Here is a 15321-nt window from a genome sequence, read left to right on the forward strand (position 1 = left end):
CTAGACCACAGAGATCTTGCAATCTAAATATAGATGCCACATACGAAATGAGGTCGCAGCATGCCACTGGCGTTTGAAGTCGAGTCGAGTAGTTTTGGGGGCTGCTGCAATTAGAGGAGCAACAGCATCCACCCATCCCGTGTCTAATTAAGTGCGTGAATCGTTTGCCAGAAGACGAGTTTCTCGGTTTTTCGGAAAAATACTGAAAATAGAATTGTATTTCAACACAACACCAACAGCCAGACCAACATTTTGGATACAGTCCAAAGTTCAAGCGGCTTTAGCAGCAATTGAAACACTTCCGCAGAGATCCCAAAGCCAAAGCCAAAAATCCAGACATAAAACCAAGAGACCAAGAGACCAGGAGACCCATGGCCATTGGCCTCCCAGCAGGCGGGCAACAGGCCACAGACGACATCCCACAGATACATCCGTGTATCTCTGGCTAGTTATCTCCCTATGTTCCATGGTCCAGGGTCCATGGTCCATGGTCCATGGTCCAAAGCCAATGACAATTATCATAGTACCGACCACAGCTAAGTACCAAACGACAGACAGCCCAGACCAAACTTTCCACCCCCTCCCTTTTCCTTTTGCGGGCAGCGGAAAAGCTAAACAAAGTTCCCCCAAACGAAACGAAACGAAAGGGGGATTTACATTTGTAATTAGAAAGCTTTGGCACAGCAGGAAAACTTTGACGAATGAGCAGCTGAAAAACAACAAAACACGAAAATCCCTTTTGGAAAACGTTAAGGGTGGACGGTGAATACTCTTAAAAATAATACAGATATATTATGAAATAAAACAGATTTAAAACAGATTAGTGGTTGTCTTTAATTGTAGATATATTTCCTTGTAAGAATTTTGGGACTCTTTCAGGTATGAATCTAAGGAATAAGCTTATAGGTGTGCAATTTTTCAAGTAAATGTTCATTTCTGAAGAAAGAAATGATCCACAAGGAAACAATTTTGGAATCCCTTTGCCTGTCTATCTTTTTGTATGTGATTTTGATTTTCATGTAAACAGTACTTCGTTCTGTAAAGAAAGGAATTAAAGGAACTTTTATTCTTTTCAATAATAATTTAGATTAAAATAAAATTCCATTAAAAAAATTCTTTCTTTTTCTGAAACATAACAAAGGTTACATTTACAGAAAGATATCCACAGATATCCACAGGTGTAAATATACATATTCATATATCCTTTCTAGAATATAAAATGTAGGATATAGATTTAGAGAGGATATATAGAGGTATTGATAGGGGATAGAGAGATATGTATATGGATTTGATATAAAATCGTTATATATTTCTATATGATATTCAGGAAAGAAAAAATATTTATTAAACATATTAATTATTTTTTTCAATATCCTCTCATTCGGTGTTTTTCATCAAAATCTTGAATTTAAAAGAATTTTTTTTTAATTTAAGTAAATAATTTGGTTTACGAATAACATATATATCTAAAGTCAATAATTTGTATATATCAAATACAAATAATAAATGCAATAATATGCTTATATTTCTACAATTTGGACTGCAATTTATTACGAATTTACCATCAAAAACCACTTGCTTTCAAAAAACTATACATTAAATTCCCCATTAAATCCCTCACTTTCCTGCACAATACATACAATAATTGGCATTAAACTGCCATTAAACTCTCCTTAAACATCCCTTAAGTACTCTTTCCCCTTTCCACTCATTAAAGTTAATATACTCCGACATTTCCGTGTAGTGCACTTCAAAGTAAAACAAAAACAAACAAACAAAATAAAGAGAAAATACTCGTAATCCCCTCATTGGCAGTGCAGTTTCGAGGGTCCTTCTCGGAAAAGAGAAGGTCCTGTGTGTGGCGGCGTACATGGCGTATGATAAACAAAACTTTCGTCAAGTACTCCTCCCATACCGCCACTCCAGCACTGCTGCACCATTTGACCAAACAGAAAACTTACGGCTAATACGAGAGAGCCGCTTAAGGCCAGGGGCTTACACGAGAGTGGTAATATTTCTAATTGAAAAGAATGGAACTGCTGCCACTTTAATGCGGGGGCTCGGCACGGGCACGGTTACGGGCACAACTGTACTTGAAAGTTTCTCTGTGTTTCTCTCTGGGGATCACGTGCCACGCGGCGGCAGCGACTAATTTATGCAACAGAAGGCGCAGCAGCAGCATCCATTGATTGGCTGCCTGGACAGGGCACACTTGCTGTTGCAGCGCCTCCTCCTCCGTCTTCTGCCTCCTCTTTCTGCGCTGCCGCTTTCCTTGTGACACAACTTAATTTGTGCCCGGGAATTTATGGCTGCAGCACGTGCAAAACGGAGGAGCCATGGGCCTTTCTTGCCATCGGTTGGGCATCGGCCTCCCAGGAAGTTTTTACCGCCTGATTTGTGGTTACAAAAGTTTTTTCTTTCACACAAAACAAAACAAAAAAACGTGTGGCAACAGTTTTTATTTTTTTGTTTCATTTGTTTAAACTTTAGACCGTAAACGTTGCCTCTTTTGTTTCGGAAAAAAAGAGAAAAACGTTGTCTTTTGTTGCCGAACGATTGTGCAACAGAAATATCGACTAAATTTACAGAATTCGAATATTTAGAGCAGAAGAAAAAGCTTTGCATTCTGAGCTTGTAAAACTTTAATGAAGCGATAAAAACTATGCATTGTTTACAGCAGGGAAAACATGAAGAAATAAAAGAAATACAGGAGGGAAAACATGAGGCAACAAAATGCGAGGCACGCGGTGGATGAATGAAGCAGGCAAATGAGAGCTGAAGGAGGAGATTTGAAGCACAAGAAAACATGGAAAACGACTGCCAGAAGAGTCAGAAAAATGAAAGGTGGAAATGGGTTTGGGAAATTTCCCTAAAAATAAATCAAAGTCTTATGCATTAATGAACTTCAATTCGAGATGCTGCCAGATGCTGCATGCCCCCAGCCGCCCGCTCTGCATTCCTTCTATGGGTAATGCACATAAGCCTATATCGAAAGGGGAATGGGGCAGAGAATGGGCCAGAATGCGGCACATGAGGTGGGAATATCCACCCATTTTCCCTGCCACCTAAGCAGATTTCATTTTAGATAAAGCAAACGTAAGCTTTTCCCCATTGAACATTGGAAAATGGCTGACAGGTGAAGAGAACAGAGAAGAAGGAGAAAAGAGAGGAGAGGTGTGGAGTAGAGTGGAGAAGAGAAAGCTAGAAAGCCAACGAAAGGAGGATATTTTTTATATGCATTTGCATTTACTCGTAGCTTAAGTGGGTTTCAATGTGCAACCACTTGAGGCACGAACGAGAGCTGAAATTTGTACAAAATTCAGGAGGGAAAACTCTGAAAATGGGAGGAAAATCTGTAGAGAGAAATATTAAGGCACTGATGTGGATTGTTCAAAATCATTAGTACAATTTTTGAATGGAAATTGTAGACAAACAAAAGAAAAATTCTTGATTAAGGAAAAATTCTGGATAAATTTAAAAAGAAATATTGGTCGCAAAAAAGATAGAAAACTAATCGAAAATTGATGGGAAAACTTTTTGAAAAAAATATAAAAAAGGGTGTGTATTGGACTATTATTATCATTAAGAATGTTTGATTTCCTATCGATAGATAAATCTAAATCTTTTAAATATATGTTTATTTCGGTCGAATTTTTGATTTTTAGACTATTTTCGAATGAAATGTTACTGTTAATAATTTGTATGGATCATTTCTATTGAAGATTACACATTACAAAAAACGAATTATGGAATGAATAGATTCTTGAATTAAATATCTATAATCATAGCTCTTTCTGTTCAATAATCCCTTACAAATTTTTTATATCCATCGAATGGAGGTACCCAATTTGCTTAGAAAAGTTGTTCCTTCAAAAGTAATAGCAAATATAACTTGAATATAAACTAAAGTATTCCCAACCAATTTTTGGCTTTGCAATTTAAATTTCTCTAATTTCTGTAAATTTTCTGTAGTTTTTCCATCCATCAATTTGCATCCCCAAAGTCAAATTTCCATGGTATTATTTACTCAACCTTTTAAGCACTTAAATCTGCTTAAGACCCCAAAAGGAAAACGCCCCCACAAACAACCATTTCCTACGTTCTTTTCACTGCACTTCAATCTGGGCATTTACGCAGAACAACAAGGAAAGGACTCTGCTCCTTAGAAAAGAGGATATACTGCACATACTTATATATGTATGTACGTGTATGCATACAAATCATTGAAGCGCATTAAATCGGGCTATTGTTTTAGTTTAATTACATAATAATTGGGCTGTATGGATGTTTACGGGTTGGATGTTTGTCTTCTGCTAATAACTGAAGCAAAAACAGCTTATGACAGAGGAAAACCCCGCAATCGGGGGGAAAATCCATTGAAAATCCATTGAAAATTGGCTACAAAAGGCAGTGTCCTGCAAAAGACAGCAGACACGAGACCCAGCAGCACGACCGAAAAGGACGAAGCCAAAAAGACAGGCAATTATATAAGACACACGAGGCATGTGCTTATTTTGATTTAATTTCCCTTTAAGACACATCCACACACGACGCACACACTGGTGTCCAACGCTATTTACATATTTGATTGGGAAAATCTCTGCAGCTGCAGAGCCTGAGAGTGGTACGCTTTTGCCCATTTTCCCATTTTACCTTTTGGTCCTGGCGTTCGGCTTGACTTTCCCTCCACATGTAGCTTTCCTTTGTTTACGATTTCCTTCCAAGTGGAAATCAAATTAGTGCCGTAGTAAAATTCATTTTCGAGTAAATTTGCACAAATTTTCGCCTTTTGTTATGACAATGACTCGGTGTGAATCTGGATGGCAGAGAGAGGCTTTAAGCAAAGGTATTTGGGTATTAAAAATATTCTAAAGATTTCAGAGAAGATTTCTGCATACTCAAAGATAGTGATACTGCCTCTCTTTTTCACTCTGTCCTAGTGAGACTCGTATCGATCAAAATGATTATAAAAAAACTTTTAATTGTTTCTTGGGATCTTTTATTTGAATGAAATTTAATTCTACAGGTTCTTCAAATCGAATCAAGCACTCGCTGTCTCTCTTTCTCTCCTTTTTTTTCCAGTGTGGCTAAGCAGTTGAGTGTGAGTTTATCACCCTCTCTCTCGCCACAAACTCAAAGAGAGCGCACCACCTCTCTTTCTGGTTCTTTCAATCGCTACCTCTATCCTAGTGAGACTCGTGCTTTGGGATCCTTTGTGCTGATCTTTCATTTGAGACCTATGTCTCCTTCTATCTTCCGCTTTCTCTTTTCCAGTGTGGCTTAGCGTTTTAGGGTGATATTTTCATATCCGTCATGTACTCAACTAGAACTTATCACCCTTCTGTCTTTCGCTCAATCCCCTCTCCTAGTGAGACTCGTACCACTCTCCCTATCTCAACCCCTATAGCTCTATCACAGTAGGACTCGTATTGAAATCTTAGGCCGTTGGAAACCTAAACTTTCCTTCTCTCCTTCAGAGTTGATAAAACTCTAAAGATGTTCAATTTTTTGGTTAAACTTTTACCAGAAAATGGCAACCCTTTCATGCAGTTCTCCCACAGAACTCTCTTAAAGTCGATTTGGTGTATGTTTTGGTCTTTAATTTGGTTTTTTTCAACGACTTCGACTTTGGTTTCTGTGGAGTTTTTACTGGCTTCTGGGTGGAGTTTTTTTGCTGTGACTGTGCCTCCTATGTTGGAGGTTTTTCCTGGTTCTGGTGTGGCACTTGTGTCGACGCCAAAGTTGACTTTGAACACTTTTACGTTTCGCTGATTTTTCAAGAGTTTTCATTTTACTTTTTCTCGGTTTTTTCCGTGCCCACATTTGACTAGAACCACCTCTCGCCCACAGAACGTACTACTACTGCCGGCTGCCTGCCTCTCGTGTCGTCGTCACTCATTAGAAAAACGTTGCAGAAAGTCGCACACCAAAAAAAAAATGTGCACTACGTGTTGCAGTCGACAGAGAGAGAAAAACCCAAAACCAGTGGAGAAAAACCAGTAAGGGAAAAACCAAGAAAAACCCTCATGTAAAGAGTTTGCATTGGCGCAAAAAAGAAGCGAGAGACTAAGAAAAACTTTATTACAAACTTTTCGTAAGTGAAGAAAAGAAAAAGCCTTCATCCTGGGTAAAGGAAAAACCTTGGGCTAAAGTTTAATATTTGATTTAAAAGTTGATAAAATTTACTTTATTCCAACACTCCACTTAATGGCGGCCACACTCTCCTCTCCACTACACCGTCCGTCGTGTTATTTGTTTTTTGATTGAATTTCTGCAAATGTTTGTGGACTGTCCTGCCACACATTCTATCGCAGGCATTCCATCCCTAGGGTTTCCTTCCTTTCTTCCCTTGTTTTTTGGTGGGTTCGTGTCTCGGCTGAAGCGTTGATTTTTCATTTCGTCATGCAAATATGAAAAACAAATGGGAGGGCAGCCAGGAAAATGGAAAAATTGTTCAAATGCTTTTGTTTGTTTGCTTTGAATGGAAAATGGAAAAACACGAACTGCAGCGAGTGCTAGGGGGAACAAGCGGCATGGAATATGGGAATTGTTATGAGAGAGGCACAGGATATGAATGAGGAATGCAGGGTCGGAGGGGCTTCGACTGGCTATGAAAGGTATCTATTGAAATGGGGTATTAGAAGGTGCTTCTCGAAGGGTTTCTACTGAGATAGTAGATGGAGTACTCTAGAGCTCCTTCCAGGGGTGTATTTGAAGGAATGAAAAACGATGGAGAGGCACCACTGGAGAGGGTTTTATTGGTGGTATTTTGTGAGCAGGCAATCGAGGGCCAGGAAGGGCTTTAACGAAAGATAAAGGTTTACAAAAAAAGTTACATGTTAAAAAAGTTGCATTGGAAGGAAAGCGAGTAGATATAAAAATAGGAGCTACTATAAGAAATAGTAAAAAAAGAAGGACACATCAAAATTGGTTCTGGAAAGGTTCTACAATTAGCTTTAAAGCAAGATGTGTTCCTTATGTGGTAAATATACATAAAAGAGGGTATGATAGAACCATAAGAGTCGCCCTACATGCAATATATGTATTCACTGAAATATTAAGAAGGTTCTGGGTCGGTCTTTCACCAAGAAGTTATAGAATATATGCACATATGTAATAGAGTACAAAAAAATTAGGTCAAAAGAACTAATACCAAACGAATCAAGAATCCAACAAGTGATATATCTATTTATAATTTATTTGTATGCATAATTATTTGTTCTTTTATGTATCATGTTTATAATTTTATAAATTTAAAAAAAAATATTTCTTTTTGGGTAGATTTAATTAAAAAAATAAAACACAATACGCATTGAAAACAAAGAAGCAAATTTACTGATTGAAACTTTGCTAAAATTCACTGAAAGTTCTCAAAAATTTCGATTGGGAAAAATATTATTTTTGAATAAACAGACAATTCCATGCCCGCAGATATTTGCATATTTTCAAATGTTTATTCCATACAAAAAAGCTCCTCATGCATCCATGAGATGGGGAATATGGGGGCTCCCATACGCCAGACAGAACTAAAAACAATTTTTCGCATGCTACCAACTAATTTAGAGGAGCACCTCAGTTCCTTTCTTTTTCTTTTCCTTTTCCTATTCCTATTTTTTCTATTTCGATATATTTATTTCTGAGCAAATTGGCAAATTGAGTTTGTTAGTAGCAGGGATCTCCTGCGGGGCCTGCTACTGCTCCTGAATCTCTTCCGACTGTTCCTCCCTGCCTCAATGACATATAGAAATGTTGCACTGACTCCTCCTTGGTGCAGCCGGGCCAAGGATAAACCCAATTTGGCGCCCATGTCACATACGTCAACGCGACACTGCCACGCCCACAGTTCGTTTGGCAATTTGTCAGCTCTTTTCCGCCGCTATTTTCGGTTCTGTTTTCCCTTTTTTTTTTGTTTTTAGATATTTTTCATTGCTGCTGCATCACGTGCCACACAACGGGTGCACGTTTAGCTGAGCTTATCATTTTCTCAAAAGACACTTCTTTTTTTTGTCTATTGCGATTTCATTTGTTGTCTTTCGATGGTCGTCTCTGTCTCTGTCTTTCTCTGTGTGTCAGTGCCTCTCTTTCTGTTGTCTCTACCTCTCTTTCAAAGAGAGAGTTCCTCCTTCTCTCTGTTTCTATTTAATATGCAAAACGTCAACTAAACCAAAAACTGACAAAGTTGAAATAAATTTTTATTTCATGGACCCTCCACTCTCTCTCTCTCTCTCTCTCTCTCTCTCTCTCTCTCTCTCTCTCTCTCTCTCTCTCTCTCTTTGGGGTTTTTCTATATTTCGGCAATGAACTTGCCGCAGATTCAGTTTAGAGCAAAGGAAACCGAAAAAAGGAAAGCTAGAATTGGGTGAAGAACATTCAGATACCCTTACATCTCCTTTCCTTCAAGAGAAATTTGGGATACTCACATACGATCTGGATACAATTGGTTGAGTGGATAGAAAAACATATAAGTGTAGATATTCTTAACCTTCGTGGAAATATTTCTCATACGATTTCGATTAAATTTGGTAAATAGTTCGAAACACACAGAAATCTACAGTTTCTACAATTTGGTGGAAAAATCTTTAGAAATAAAAAGTTATAACAAAAATTACTTAATTTTTTAGGATTTTATCTATGAAAGATCTTGGATGTAATGCTCCAACTGTGTTTAAAATTTAATAAATTGCTCAATAAATCTTTACGAAAGCAATTATTATAACTATCCTAACTATCAGATTAGTAATCGGATATTGATCGTTTTTTACATATGAAAAACAATAGCCAGTTTCGGGTTAAGAAACCTTTCAAATTAAGTTGGTTTTTCTAACAACGAATAGATTTTTAATGTTATTCAAACGATCTTCATAAGAAAACTATACGATATGGTAGTTCCTTCCTGAATTTTACAAGTCGTTTGCAGAATATAGAACAAAAGAAGGCCTTATGCCCATCCATCTTCCATCGTTTAGTAGCAGACATCATCCCAAACCGACAATACCCTCTCTTAAGGTACTCGTATAAATATTCCTTAGACGTACCCTTAGCCTTGGCGCAGAACCTTATTTAGGAGCACCATTCTAAAAACTGCCAAAAGCGAGCCTCCTAGAGAGAAGGAAAACATTTTGGGAAATCCCATCACGTAGCAGACGGCGCGAGTTAAAAGAAAAACTGCACACGAAGAAAAGGTAGACGAAAATTCTACCCACTTTCTAGCTTTCCCGCCGCCTCTTTTCCAGGGAAAATATTTCCCCGAATGGGAGGGAAAACTTTTTAATTTTAATTTCATAAATGCAATGAAGTGCAACAACTGGCTGCAGCTCTCGAAAATCATCATCATCCGTAGCCGCAGCCGCAGCCGTAGCAGCATCCGAATCCTCATCTAAATTCAATCAGAGATCCGAGAGGCAGATGCTGTGGCAGAGTCCATGTGGCAGTTGCAGGACTGTCTGCCCGCCTGCCTGCCTGCCACCTGTCCACCCGAAATTGCTTAGTGCGGCGGAAATCATCATTTTCCAACTCCCGTAACTGAATTTCCCTGAAGTTCGGTGCAAAAAAAGTTTTGTCATCCATGGATAGATGACGTATCCACCTTTCAAATGCATGCCACACGCCCCTTCCCACTGTCATGCCACACCACTCTCGAAACGTGAGTGTGTGCGGGAAATATTTTCACGTTGATGCCACGGCATTTGCATATGCCCAGTCCCAGGCAGCGGGTTTTCTGTGTGTGCTTTTCTTCCTACTTTTTTTTTGTCATTCAAAAAACAATTAACGCAAAAAAATGGTTGAATGACTCATGGGACACGGCTTTTGGGTGCAGGCGAAATTCACTGGCGTTTAGGATTTTTTCACGTATTTTTATGAGGCAAAAGCCAAAGGACTTCCATTGCTAGTCCCAGTGCCAGTCATCGTCGCAATGGCAGTACGAGGTGTGGCAGGAGTATTCCTTTAGGCAGTGAAAGCCTTTTGTGAAGCCTTTTTTTAATTTTAATTAATCCAAAACGAGTTAATCGAATGGGAAACCTTCTAGAGGGACTATTGATTGCACTTAAAAACTGATGGGGAAAATTCATTCTAGCACTAAAAAACATTTAAATTAAGATTTAAGTAAGCAAAAGGTTTGTCACTTTAAAACAAAAACTCCAAAATGGCTCTTAAAGAAATAAAATCGATTTTAAACGGGCATAGGGATGCATTTTAATTTCATAACTTCATTTTTAACAATTTTTAAATGCAATTACCTTACAAAAAGTTTTAAATTTGCACTGAATTTAAGTCATTTGTTGCATGTTTTATGTTATAAATAACCTTCCTTCAATTCCTTAACTTTAACTTTTTTTTAAACAATTTTTAAGTAAAATTTCCATCTATAAACTATTACATTTTTGCTACATGCAATGATTTTTATGGTTCAGCACCCAAAATTTTCGTTTAGTTTATAAAAATCCTTCGTATATTCATTTTAAAAATTTTTAAACTAAATTTCTCTACAAAAACATTAAAAATTTCTTCTACATTTAATGTGGTTTCTGGTCTGGCGCATTTAAAGGCAGAAAATTCAATAAATTCTATAAAATTGTAAAAAAAATCTTCTCCACTTACCATTTGCTGTTGACTCTTTGGCTTCTTGACCAAATCGGGCACCTTGAAGCTGGTAACAGCCTCAATAACCTCCGCCAGCAGCAGGCCATCGCGACAGTCTGCCGAGAGATCTGTGACTTTTCTTTTTGATTTGGCACGCTCCAGATAATAGTTGGCCCAGTCCGTGTAGATCTGCAAAGAGGGGAAACGTGTATAAATATATATGAATATAAATGGCGACTAAATGACAGTCTAATGGGAAATTCAGGCTGTAATTAAGGCCCATGCAGATACGAGAGAATGTACTTCCGCACAGCTGTCCCATCGGATGTAGATGCACCACACACAACGTTGCAATCTCTTTTGCACACAGATTTTTGGGTTATCAGGAAATCATTAGCCATTTTCCTTCTTTTCTTGGGGAAAGAGAGGAGTTCCTTCTGCTCGTAGCGGAGGAGACAGGGACATATGCACAAGGAAACCCAAGGAATAGGCAAACAAATTAAAATTGAAGACATTTATCCACAGCCTCCCCCCAAGAGGAGGAGAAGGAAGACAGAGGAGTCTTGTCGAGAGGTCGTTAAGAAAATCTGTGGCAACACGAATCCTTTTTATATGTTTTCGTGTGTGTGTGTGTGTGCATTGGCCATATCTTTTTCCATCTCTCTCTCTATTACATTTATATATTTGATTCAGTTTCCTTCTCTTTTCGGAAATGTCTTTCATATTAATACCCTTTAAGGAATAATCATGAGTTCCATAGAAAAGCGGTAGAACGCTCCATCGACAAAAATACTAGAACATGAGTATATGCCAATTTAAAAAGTGGACACTGAGAAGTGCAGAGAGTCGTGAAGGGACCTTCCTGCTATTTTAATGAAATAGTAGACCAAATCTCTTTTAGTAAAGGGTATTAAAAGAGCCGGCTAGACTTTCCTGCTTGTTTTTTCTTGGCCCTAACTTTATTTGTTTGCCTTGCAACATTTTTATTAGATATATATGTAATTATTATGGGCTAAGACTTCTGTGATTTAATGGCAGATGAGCCAGATGAGTTATCCGTAAGATACTAAGGGTATGTGGATTTTGTAAGGCATTATGTTACAGAATTATATAAAAGAATTATATGGACCTACAAATTCTGTAGGAAATTACTCTAAAATTATACAAAAATATATTAAAATTATATATGAGAGCTTAATTTTCTTTTAAAAAATATATTTAAAATATCTAGATATATTTTCGATATTTCAAAACGAAATAAATAAATTTTTAAGCAAAAGTTGTAAATAAATAAATCCTATTAAAGGACTTAAGTAAACGGCAACAATAATTCAAAGTCTAACAAGTTTTTCTTGCCTTTTTCCCTCTTTGAAAACTACAATATACACTTTTCCCGCAAAGTTCTAGAACCAGACAGCCAATAAGAAATGCTAAACTCTAAAAAGAAAACATTTCTTTGGCACTTTCTATTGTTTTTTCCCTCGTTCTTGCTTTTCCACCTTTCCCTGATCCTTTAGGGTATTTGAACTTTCCTTTTTGTTTCGTTCTCGGGTCTCGGGTCCCTGGTCTCGGGGCATTATTAGCTTTCCCAGACATTTGCTGGCCCCTCACATCGTTAGGCACATCCTTACATAGTTTTTATTATGCCACATGTCCTCTGCCACATGCCCCCCAATGGTAATCCTAGTGTGGCACTCATCTTCCTATTACTTACTCTGTGCACCGCCGTCTGCCTCCTTCTGCATATGCAGGCGACACATTTTGTTTGGCCTTTGCTTTGGCAATAAAAATATCTTTCTTGCATTGTACTTTTGCTATCTTTTGCCAGCCTTCAGAGTCGGTTCTCTCTATCTCTATCTCTATCTCTGACTCTTACTCCCCTTTCCGGGGCTTCTTTCCACTGTTTTGTCTGGTTTTTGTCCCTCTGTTTAGAGCCCATATTCCCTTATGTTCCCTTCCGTGGCCCTCTACTGTTTAGCCATATACCATTTTGTTGTTGCCACACACCAAGTTACGGGCTGGCTTTACATCTCAAAGGGAGGCCACACACAGGACACACGGCCACAGGACAGGCACAACACACAACAATGGACTTGCCCCTGGATGAAAAGTCCTGAAAAGTTTGCTTATGCAAGTTTTTTTTTCGACTACCTTATAGTTTAAGGGTTTATAGGGATTGTTGTATTCATGGATAAATATTTTTTAAGGTTGAATATATGATACATCTAGAAGTAGATTTTTTAAAGTAGAATCTTTAACGATTTCACTGCAGAATCAAAATTGTTCTCCTATTCTTCAAATAAAGAACAATCTGTCGAATCTACAATTTGAAAGATATGGGGCTTTTTTTAAAGAGTTTATAGATAATGATATTATCTGCATTACGATCGTGTAATAATTACTAGTAAAAAAAACAACATCATGAATTATATTCTATCACAACAGACACTTTTATATTAAATCCGCCAGGAAAAAAATTCCAACTGATATTCACTATTTATTTTAGAATTTAGCACCAAAGATCTTACAAATATTGTATTTTACACAGTTCCAAAGATAAGAGGCTCCTTTTTACTCATTTTCTACATATTACCATTGTTTAACCAAATTATTATGATCGGAGGCAGAACCGAGTCATACCAATTTTCATAAATTCCAAGAATTTCTAAAAGAAATTCCACAAAAATTCTTTGGGAAGCCTCTGCATTAGTAATTATTATTCCTTTTCTACCACAGACTCTCCCGATATATTCCAGAAATCTGCATTAGAGGTATCCCTCAGTCGACTCTAACATCTTCTTTGGTGTACTATTATTGCCCTTGCCTTTGATTTCCTTTTGGTTTTCGCTTGTTATTCTTTTTCTGCTTTAGGCTCAGGATTTGGCTTTGGCTTTGGCATTGGCTTTGGCTCTGGGCCTTCGGACAATAAACTGAAAAACTTGTTACTGGAAAATAGCCGTGCGGGCGGGCAAAAGTGCAAATGTCAGTGTCACTGTGGCAAGTCTTTCTGGCCATGGCTTACAATACGAGTAGATATGCCACTCGCATCACAGAGATACTCCGCTGTGTGTCCTGTCTGTAGCATACATACAAACGGGAATATGCAACAACATTCTCTATAGCTACTTTTCTTTGCATTTTCCATCTTTTTTTCTCATAGAAAACTACAAATAAAACTTTCTTGAGGGACAAAATGTTACCATTTCTTTCGTTTACTAATTAATTTATAGCCAACTCCTTTTGGTCCCTCACATACAAACCTTGGCATAGTCGCGCGTCAGGATGCCATTGATGTTGTCGCAGGATCCCTGATAGCTCACGCAGCGAGCCAACATTTTTCCTAAAGGCAAAAAAAGGGGTTTTCCTGATTGATGGCGTTGATAATTTTCCTTTCTATCCCCTTTTTGTTGTTTACACTTTTACGCACATTTTCTTGATAAGTTTTTCCTTTTTTCAAGCACTTTTTTACACATTTTCTGGAGTTTTCCCTTTGCTTTCTTATATTTTTTCATACACTTTATAGATATTTACATTTTTATACACTTTTTCATACATTTTCTTTATAGTTTTTTCTTTTCTTTACACTTTTTAACAAATTTTTTTGCATTAAAAGGTTTTATATATCAACGGGTGGGGTTTTTATAGATTTTAGAACTTAATGGAATTAAAAGATATATAAAAAGAACGATGAAAATGGGTTTTGGTACATATTATAATTTAAAAAACTTAATAATTTTTATATTCTCTTTGATTTTATTTGCTTATAAATCTTGATAAAATATCATTAATATCTTTCGAAAGCCAGGTGTTTCCCATTTTTTACAATAATCCATTCGGAAGGGATTTTTAGACACAGAAATCCCTGGAAAAAGACCCCCAACACCAACCTCAATCCCAAACCTCCATCAGAATCTAAAAACCCAACTCATTCGCTATAGATAAGTACTCGCCGTACACTTATCACACATTATGCACCTTTCAACCGCAGCGCCTGTTTATGGGCCGCCGCAGAACCCTCTCCTTTCCTTTCCCTTCTCTTTCTTTTTCATAAATTTAAAATTACAGCCCCAACGGTAGTCCAACATTTTGTATTCTTTACTTCATTATTGTTAGAATTTTTTGCGCGCGCAAAGCCCCATTAAAATGTCAATTATGATAAAGTTTTATTGAAACGCCACACGGCGCTGAAAGGACATTAAAGCTTATCAGCAGGGAACAAGAATGAACCCCAGAAGAAGGCCAGTATGGGGGCAGCCAGAAGAGGAGACTCAGATAGAGAGAGAGAGGTCCTTGAGGGTAATAATAATACCCACTAAAAAACATTAGGCAATGCCTTTTCACTTTCACCCTTTTCAAAAACCGTACCCTCCTCTACCAAAGCCCTGCTTGGGCTGTCCTCTGAAACCCTTTCCTTTCTCCTTTCTCTTGCTTCCTCTTGCCTTTCCCCCCTTTTTTTCTGAGGTTTTCGTGTTGAAAATCACACGCCCACTTGGGCAAACTAATTGAAAATGGAAAGTGCTACAAACACCTCTACGGAAATGGGTTTTTCGGGTGATTTTCCGAGGGCGAGAGCTTATGCATAATTGGAGCCAACGTCCGACACCCTTGTCAGCGACAATTCAGAATCCGTTTAGACAATATTTTGCTGTTGGCCAAAACAATTTTGTTAGCCTGGTAAATTTTCTAGTTTTCGTTGAGGCAAGGGGACAAGGGGTTGACAAATCGTTCAGGAAATCAATT

General features: G+C 37.7%; 1 protein-coding gene across 6 annotated transcripts in view; it reads right to left on the reverse strand.

Annotated features, from left to right (window-relative positions):
- The window catches only part of LOC108162324 (protein sickie), a 208675-nt gene that overhangs the window by 127968 nt on the left and 65386 nt on the right, over nucleotides 1-15321 (reverse strand). For 4 of the 6 annotated variants that reach the window (XM_033393956.1, XM_033393958.1, XM_017297010.1 and 1 more), the window contains exon 2: nucleotides 10600-10770. In XM_033393956.1, the coding sequence (XP_033249847.1) occupies nucleotides 10600-10770 (171 nt within the window). Of the gene's footprint in view, nucleotides 1-10599; nucleotides 10771-13841; nucleotides 14017-15321 lie in introns of those variants that run through there. The other 2 variants (XM_033393957.1, XM_017297009.2) reach the window with 2 other exon arrangements.

The sequence above is a fragment of the Drosophila miranda genome, chromosome 4 (genome assembly GCF_003369915.1).
Source record: "Drosophila miranda strain MSH22 chromosome 4, D.miranda_PacBio2.1, whole genome shotgun sequence".
NCBI classification, from domain to species: domain Eukaryota; kingdom Metazoa; phylum Arthropoda; class Insecta; order Diptera; family Drosophilidae; genus Drosophila; species Drosophila miranda.